Source organism: Seriola aureovittata, chromosome 2 (genome assembly GCF_021018895.1).
Source record: "Seriola aureovittata isolate HTS-2021-v1 ecotype China chromosome 2, ASM2101889v1, whole genome shotgun sequence".
Classification (NCBI taxonomy): domain Eukaryota; kingdom Metazoa; phylum Chordata; class Actinopteri; order Carangiformes; family Carangidae; genus Seriola; species Seriola aureovittata.
The window spans coordinates 25,064,979-25,074,603 of NC_079365.1; the positions used below are offsets into that span (position 1 = coordinate 25,064,979).

Genomic DNA, 9,625 nt, shown 5'->3' on the forward strand with positions numbered 1-9,625 from the left:
GAGATCTGAACTTTAAAAAAAAAAAAATGAAAAGGTTATTAAATTTGTTTGGGAAGATGTTTTCAGGGATTGGTGTTGGAGCCTTTGAAGCTTTTTGGGAGCTTAATTCCTGCGGGTTTCAGGTGACTGACACCAAGTAAAGTGTAACAACACATAGACACATAGTGTGTTGACATGAAAACACTTCACTCAAGCACTCTTGAGCACAGAAACATAACATGAGGGCAAAATGACAAAACAAAATTAAGACTTCTGCTTTACTGTGATGGATTATCCAGCTGTAATGGTAGCCATGTTTCAACACTGCTCAAAAATGAATCATGGTACTTTGAGTGTAGGAAATCAAACCAGGTGGAATCATGAAACAGAGCAGGACAATGAACAGCAAAATCCCGATTTAAGAAAATGTGTTGACCAAGTGTTGACATGCACAAAAAAAAAAAAACTCCTAAATGATCCGGTTTATCGGTTCCCAAATAACTTGAACTTGAAATGTTTACACATTTTTAATGCAAAGTTTACACATACATACACACCCTACTGTGCACGTTTCCACAGTAGATAATCTACATTATGCAGGTCTGCTTGTTTTATTTTGGTATGTTCAGTATGTGAGGATCTGGTGAGCGGGAATAACATATTAACTTTCTCTTCCTGTATCAGTCTCAGAAAGAATGTGTTTATAGTGGCTTTATGAGCGGGGCTGAGACACTTTGTCTGCTTGTCTCTCAACAGCGCAGAGGAGCGGAGGCTGTGGAGGGCAGAGCTGTGCTGGATGGGGGCCACGGCCTGGCCTGATGGCAGGAGCCCGGAACACAGAGAGCTCTAATCACGTCCTCTAGGAGCCTCCGAGGTGCTACAGTTCACGTGGAGACACTGAAAAGGTAGAAAGATGGATGGATGACAGTCTCCAAAAGAGGGAAGTGCACCAAACAATTCATGCGTTTCTATTGATCGATGCAGCAGCACATTCATCAACCAGTCGAACCTTGTGCTGGGTCACAAACACAGCAAACAAAAACGCGTTGCTCACTATATGATGACGTCCTAAATAAGACCAAGCTTTATTTAGTACAGACTTGCACTTGCACAGCCTTTCACAAAATTTATATTTAGGCCTAAAATAAGTAAATAAATGCTGTAAAAATTCATTGTCTATTCTTTAACAAATCCTTACACTTTACACAGTTGTATGTTATCCTGCGAAAACTTCTCATCCAGGGTAGCAAATATAAATACACAAAGAGATATAATATAATAAGTGACTTGTTTGTAATCGAGACAAAAAACTAACTTGAGCAGGGAGGAAGTTCTACAGCTGGAGGACGAGGTACGTCACAGAAATCTTATAATAATAAAGAGAATTTGATACCAGCAGACAATGAAGATGCATGAAAGGTGAACTGTATTCTCCCTTGACACACGCAATGAAAAAACTAAAAGAAAAGTGGTGCATCATGCTTTCAATTGTTCAAATCAAATGCTGCTAAATGGCTAAAACCACACTATTCTGTATCATCTCCAAATGTGCTCCCCTCTGTGTCTGCACTGCAGTCATCTGGGATCTAATCTCAACCAGACTTCTGGAGTTCTTTTAAATTTAAAAGCAATTTAAAAGTTGTGATGCTAAATGTGACAGTTTTGGTCCGTTAGCATGTGGGCAGGCGTAAAAGTGAAGATTTCTTACTTCCGTGACATTTTTCACTGCAGATGATTGAACACAGGAAACACAGGTGTTACTAACATTAGGTGTTTCAGTAAGCCATGCCAAGGATGCAGGGAAATACCAAAACCCTGGAACTAACACGCTTGGATGGAATCCACCCATCATTAATCTTATTCATCACCTGTTCTCTAGCATTACATATCAAAATGTCTGCTGTGAAAAGAGATTTTTTTGCAGACCTAAATCTCTCTCGCTTTTCATATATAATAATGAATGCCCTAAGGAGTATTAGTAAAAATGCTACAGATAGCATTTTAAGCATTAATTGATTTAACTGCAATAACTTTGTGTCATTAACTACATTTTTATCCTTTGTCTCACATCAGTGATTCTCTTGCATTTCTCAACATCATGATCCTCTTACTTCCTTTTGCAAAACAGTTGCTGCCACTGGGGAAGCTCATTTAAAAAAAAAAAAAATTTTTCATCATCATCATCTTTCATCTTCATCTCTTTTTCATCAGCCTTACGCTTGACTCCAAAAGTTTTAGTTCTTTTATCCACTGGGTGAACGTCTCCTGCTTCCTGCGGTAAAGCAACCTTCCTGTGTGTCCTTCCTCTGCCGTGATCTGCTGTTTAGCAATAATACTAATCATCCTGAAAGTGATGCAGTAATGATTTTTTTTTTAATGTCCAAATGATGCACCTCACTCAGGGAGACAGGGCCCAGTGGTGAGGTGCGACGAGAGACACTCAACTGAATTGGACATGCCTCAAAAGCATTTATTAGTGTAATCATAGCTCACAATATGTACCTTTGTACAAGCTGTGTTTTTCTTTTGATTTGTTGTGCCAACAGTTTGAATCCAGGAGCACTCACTGTCACACCTGAGGCAATCATAGCATATAATAAACCTACCTGACACAACCTGCCAGCAGCGCCATCACAGGTGTTAACACGCCTGTGATTCCTGTTGTAGTGTGTTAAACACAGTACACAGGCTGTCAATTTATGCAAACCAGTAAGGCAGTAACAGAGAGTGGAGTGGAGCCAGGGTGTGATGAAAAGAAAATGGTCTCACACTGATGGGATGTCACAACAATGTCAGTTATATTCCTGTGGGTAATGTGACACCTATTTCTCTGGATAACAATAAACCAGATCTTCTTTTCTATTCCACAAAGGGAATTAAACTCTTTTTCTGATATACTATTCATGTTGTTTCCTTCTCAACCAGAGACAGACTCATGGATTCCTTCTTTTTTTTGTGTCTGTGAACACAGTTTGAAGATTAGATCAAACTAAGAGCTTTGCAGAGCTTAGATCAAATCGTAGATTTCTTTGGAGTCAACTTGATATTCAAGGGTAAATCATGAAAATGCAGCACTTCCATTATCAACCAATGCTGAATACAGAACATAAGAAGTAAATATCCATCTAAGAAAAACCATAGACTAAAAGCTCATTTCTGGTTGTACTGTCACATCCTCTGTGAAATAAAACAGGGACAATACCATTAACTGTGTGTGACACGTTATCTAATCTCATAGTGCAGATGTCCTTCCTCCTTCATAAGAACATCAGAGACAGCAGAGGACATTGCACTGCGCAGAGTTCACTGTCCTCTCTGTGGATACAATTAAGTCAACAATTTCACAATTAACCATTCAATTAGGTATTAAACTTTCCACCACTTCCTGTTTACACACACAAATACAGTACAAATACTGGGACATTGTTGCCCTCTGTTGAGCTTCTCAGGCAGTGTCCCACCTACTTAAATAGGATTGTTTTTTTCAATAGCTCCTGTGCTTAAAGGTAAAGTCTGTGATTCAAATGATTGGACCTTTAACCATCTCTGACCTTAACCTAACCTGCGGTCAGGACACAGCCTTTGATGATGTGCTGTGGACCAAAAAAGTCCTGCTCAAGTCTTGTTAAACTACAAACATGTCAGACACTGAATTTTTTATAGACTGTAGTTGAGGCTAGGACGTCAACATTTAATATTATGGAAGACGTGTTTTCCTACTGTAACGAGGAGCTGCTAAAAGCATCTTAATTTGGTTATTATCAACCACACTCTGAACTGAAGCTCCCAAAACTTCCAGTCCAGTTGTCAAATCCTCTCTCTGTCATCCTCCCTCCAGGCTGTAATACCATGGGATGTGCAGTTTCTGTACCTTGATACTGCAACAGATATATAAAAAAAAATACTGTATTCGTTACTGTGTGAGTCTTGGTAAGTAGGGAAAAATAATAAAATATTTTCTAAAGGCTGCTATAATCAATATTTTTCATCTCAAGCATTGATCACCAGACTGCTTCGATGGGAAAGGGGTCAGTCAAAGTAATGAACCCACAGAGAATTACCAGTTCCCTGCAGTTCTATAGAGCTTTACAGCAACTTTCAGCTCATTGCGTCGGTTTTCTGACCTGCAACTTCATTGTTGTGGTTCAGTTTCCCTCAGGAGCTGGTTGAGATCAAAGACAGAGCTAAATGGAGAAAATACTGGACTTGCGTTCACTGATGGCTCGAAACTTGACTCCAAATGAATACCAATGCTGCTCCCTATGAGCTAGATGTGAAGTGTTTGGTAAGAAGTTCACTACATCACTTTAAAGGTGATAACATGTCAGTGTTCTGCTCCTAGTTTGTTCCCAGTGCCCTCAAGTGCCCAGAAAACCAGTTATTGCAGTATTCAACATACCAGTCCGAGGCCCCGTCACCATGTGGTTACACTACAGTGACAGATGTTTTCTGTGCTTGCTGACACCCTTAGGTTGTGTGCCCATGAGGTCGTCCGTGCTGGTCCTGTTCCTCTTCTTCAGTGCCCAGGCTGTGGCCACCATCAGAGGGGACTCGTGTGACGCCACGACGGCACAGCAGCAGGATCCAGGCGACAGCCCCGACTCCATCCCCACAGTGGACCCCAAACTCTTCACCAAGCGCCACTACCTCTCACCCAGGGTGCTCTTCAGCTCTCTGCCCCCTGATGCGGAGCCGGCGGCAGGGTCGCAAGGTGCCGGGAGAAGGAGCCGCAGGCGAACAGGGCAGCCTCAGCACCGCGGGGTGTACTCGGTGTGTGAGAGCATCAGCGTCTGGGTCGGCAACAAGACCAAGGCCACGGACATCTCAGGCAACGAGGTGACAGTGCTCCCAGATGTGAATATCAACAATGTCAACAAGAAGCAGTACTTCTTTGAGACGACGTGTCACAGCGCTCGCTCAGGCGGCTCGGGCTGTTTGGGGATCGACGCGAGACACTGGAACTCCTACTGCACCAACTCACACACTTTTGTACGAGCGCTGACTTCCTTTAAAAACCTGGTGGCCTGGAGGCTCATACGCATCAACGTGGCCTGTGTGTGTGTGCTCAGCCGGAAGTCGTGGCGGCAGTGAAGACATTACCTGCACACATCACACACATCACATCACACACACACACACACACACACACACACACACACACTCAGTCAAGTGCAGCACATAACACAGACATACTCGTGCTGTGCTGACATGCAGGCAGTTGTGACCTTCTCTGCATAACTTATCACCAAAGACTTCTCACTCTCTGCACAAAGTAAATTATTGGAAGGCTATATGTCAAAGTATCAGGACTGCATGTGTATATACACCAGGCCTGGGTCAAATAGTATGTGCAGTTAGCTTATAGCTAGTTTGAAACACCACATGTTAAGGGCCTGTTGCGGTGTGACAGTTTTAGCTGTGGTTTAGAAGAGGCTCAGCTTGCAAAGGGTTAAAAGTCAGCTGCTCAGTGGCACCTGACTGCTGTGTCTATAAAAGAAAAATCCTTACATTTTATCCTCTGCAAACAAAAGTTCATTTTATTTGTGTATATCTCCAGTAACAATTACCATGTGAAATTGATAAATATGGATTATATAAGGAAGCAGGAGAGAGATTCTGCTGCTGGTATGGTGAGGTGCGTCAGAGAGGAGGCATTTATTATAAATGCAGACACTGAAGATGGATGAAAAGTGTGATAAATAATGTGATAAATAAAAATGTGAAAAACAACATCCTATCAAATGTTCAAATTAAGTGCAAATAATAGGCCAACACTACCCCTGTTCCAAATTATACATGTGACTTCAGCTAACAAATTATTCATCGGGACCAATAACACGTCTCAGCCACAGCTGATTCAGATGCTTCAAAATGTAATTAAGGAGACTGGTTTGAGCTGCCTGGATCTCCATTGTCACTAAAATCCCACTGAGGAAAGAGACAGTGTGTGTTTTATCATTTACAGTCAAGCTGATGAAGACAAGTATATTTCCTTTATGAATGAATACAGATGGAAATCGTATTATACATGTAGCTTCAATTGACTAAAACAATTCATGTCTTAAATTAGTGAGAAACTTCATGTCTGCAGGGACAGGACTGGACTTGTGCTGCTACAGTAGTTTATACATTTATTCATAATCAGTCTCCTTTCTGGGGTCAAAAATAAACTAAGGCAGGTGTGACATAATAAAAAAAATTTCAGCTGTAGAAATCTGCATTTATACTGATTTATTTGATCTTACAATTCAGCCGCTGCAGGATGTAAAATTTAAGCCTCAGATACAATGACCTCTAGTGGCCTTTAGGTGATTTCAACAGGACACGGTAACCTGCGTTTAGACTGAACCACGGGCGCAGACAGCCAGACAGCGTGTCTTGAACTAGAAACCACAGCGAAGCTTGTCACAGAGCGACAGCCCCTTAAAGTTTTAGGCAACAACACAATAAGGATAATTATAGTATGTTTCTGCCACTCATTATATTTTCCTACAGCACACACCGTTCACTCTAAGTCGACTAATGCAACCCACACATTTTAGAAATACAATTTGACCCAGGTCTGATATAAGCAAACCTTTTGTTAAAATGTTATTGTTGACATTGTTATTTATTAAACACTCACATACATGCACTGTGTGTTTTTATTAAGCTTATTGTATGAATACTAAGCCTGTTGTTTCCCTAAGTCTTGACATGAGAAGAAATTTACTTTTTTGGCCTTGATGGAAAAATGAAGAGAAACTCCATATGGCTTCAGTTCACTGCCAGTAATTTTGTGTTTTGGCTTTGCTTTATGTTTTCCTGCTTCTCTTCATTCTACAGTCAAGGAAAAAGACATAAACATAAATAAGATTGCCTATGATTCATCAGTCTACCTCTGGCTGATAATATCACAGCTTGTCATTTTCTTTATTTTGCCAGTGACACTTCAGCGTCATGAGCTCTCTACAAATTGTACTCAAGGCCGACAGTCGCTATCAGTTGTGATTTTCTTTTTTTAGGCTCATAGCCCAAGTTTGTGTCACAGCTGACATTTAAAATATGTGATGTGAGCTCTGTGAGCTTGGAGGGAAACTTGAAACAGAGACAAAGGGCAGCTGCTGAGATTATATCTCTGGAAACTAGAGTTTTAAGAGAAATATTCCCACTGAGCTGTCAACTGAAAATATGGATTTTCTGAGCTAATTTGTTCAGTTCTCTACTGGCTGTGTTTGCCTCAAACTCAGGCATCACTGCACCACCCCGAAACAAGATGCAACACTGCCCTCTAGAGGTTAAATGTCAGCACATGTCTACTGTATCTTCACATTAAACCATTCAAAGAAGAAGAGCAACTCTGCTGCTAAACCTGGTGGAGAGAGTATTCAGATCCTACACTGTAAAAATACTGAGTACTAAGACTACACTGTAAAAATACTAAGTACTAATACCACACTATAAAATAATGTCACAGATAAAAGTAGTTAAAGTAGAGTAGAGTATTATACTATTGTCTATTATATCATCAGATTATTATTACTGATGCATTAATGTAAAAGCAGAATTTTACTGTGTTGTTGATTGAGTTGGAAATAATTTGAACTATTTTATATGGGACTGTTGTAAAAAAAAAACATAACATACTGCTGTGCACGTGTCATGTTGAGTTCCTGGTTTATTTATTCTACTCAGATAAAGACAACGTTCCTGTTTTGCTGTTGTTCTGTTACTGGAAAAAAAAAACAACAATACAAAACATGTAGCCTAGTGAAGGCATGAAAACACAGCCTGGAGGTGTGGGATACAAAGACCTTATGGTTACAAAAATAGCATAAAACAGGCACGCATCATCTTATCTCAACACAGATTATATATTTATTATATGTTATATAATAGTTTTCTTAGTATCACAACTTAAAGGAAAGCATCAGTCATATCAGGTAGGTTTGACATTAGATCAGATTTAGATGATGGTGTAACTTGTGCTTTGCTTGCCTGATCACACACACACACAGATGTGATTGGTTATAATAAGAAAAGTGTCAATAACACCTTTAAATCAAGAAAAGACAAAAGCATCTTTTCTTCAGCAGTAAACTAATGTATTCAATTAGAACCAACACATTGTATGTGCACTTCTCAAACTGTCCACTAGATGGAGACGGATGACACGGCTGGACCAGACGTCCGCCTTCATAATGCTTTTGTGTATCAGTCTGGTCCTGTTCATTTCACAGGTTTCCACTGGACTTTCCCTCTTGGTGATCCACACAAATATATGATTCTAGTTTTCAGGTGTTGACACACACACTGCCAAGAAAGTGAAATGTAATTTTTTTTTTTTTTTTAACAAAGCACTAATAGACACTGCCACATCACAATGAAGACTGACATGGCCTGACCTCATAAAACTACCTCGCTCAGTAATTATTTTTGGTATCACCACAGTGTTTCTGCACCTTTGATGTCTCTTGGATCATAAGGATGACTCACAGTTGCACCATATGGAGATCAGGTTACATTATTGCGCCAGATTTACATATCAAGCACAGAAGAGGAGGGTGAGGAGAGGGAGGCTGAAGAAGGATAATGGGATTTTGACTCCATTATACCCCGAGGATATGGTTTCAGTTCGGGTTTACTTCCACTGTGATAATTACAGCTCTGAATTCGCGACAGGATTGGATGACCAAACTGATATTAGGTTAATATTGATGAAGTTGATCTTATTTAGGGTTACATAGAAACTATTAATCACTTGTAATTCAACAGGATACAATACTATCTATCTATCTATCTATCTATCTATCTATCTATCTATCTATCTATCTATCTATCTATCTATCTATCTATCTATCTATCTATCTATCTATCTATCTATTTTTATGACTGTGGATCTGACAGGAGATAGAAGAGGTGGGCAGTGATGTGATGTGATGTGTCTCATGATCCATCTGGGCTGATGCTCACTGATACTCTGGCAGACAAACAGGGGGTCGCTGTTTCCCTCCCACATCAGTGGGAGCAAACAAAGGAAGCACAAACATGAGAGGCTTGAATGTGAGAGAGGGTGAACCCGAGCTGACCCCCCTCGGGCCCACAGAGAAGACACAGAGGAGCTTTGGTGATGCTCCAACATGCAGTCTTCATTCACACGGACTGGCTGGCATTCAGTTGTGCAAAAGCAACGCCGCAATACATGCTGCTATTTTAATAGTCAATTAAACATTTCAGCTTTTTTTTCACAGTTCCAGCTTCTCAAATGTGAGGATTTCATCCTTTTCTTTGTCATACATGATACTATCTAAACTGAGTATATCTGGGTTTTTTACTGTTGTTCAGACACAACACATTTGAAGACATCATGGGAACTGATAACCAAGGGCGTAGGTTTGCATATGGACAAGAGGGACCAATATTTTTGGGAGGACAGAATTGTCCCTACCAATATTTGAGTGAATTCGTTCTCAAAATGTTTGGAGCGAAGTCATATTAGATCATTCAATGTCCCTACAAGAGGCTACGTCTCCAAGACAACCGATTTAGGAATGCTAGCATTTGATTGGCTCACGTCATGGGAGAATATCACAGTGGTACCTTACCATACTATGACTTTTTTATGACTAACTATAGTATGACTTATGACATATATATGACATATATG

General features: G+C 40.3%; 1 protein-coding gene across 1 annotated transcript; it reads left to right on the forward strand.

Moving 5' to 3' along the window:
• The first annotated feature begins 745 nt into the window (after positions 1-745).
• On the forward strand, positions 746-6,613 carry ngfb (nerve growth factor b (beta polypeptide)). The gene is made up of 2 exons (XM_056386754.1): positions 746-884; positions 4,451-6,613. Exon 2 carries the CDS (start codon positions 4,462-4,464, stop codon positions 5,068-5,070), a length of 609 nt encoding a protein of 202 aa, XP_056242729.1. The 5' UTR covers positions 746-884; positions 4,451-4,461; the 3' UTR covers positions 5,071-6,613.
• Positions 6,614-9,625: the final 3,012 nt, after the last annotated feature.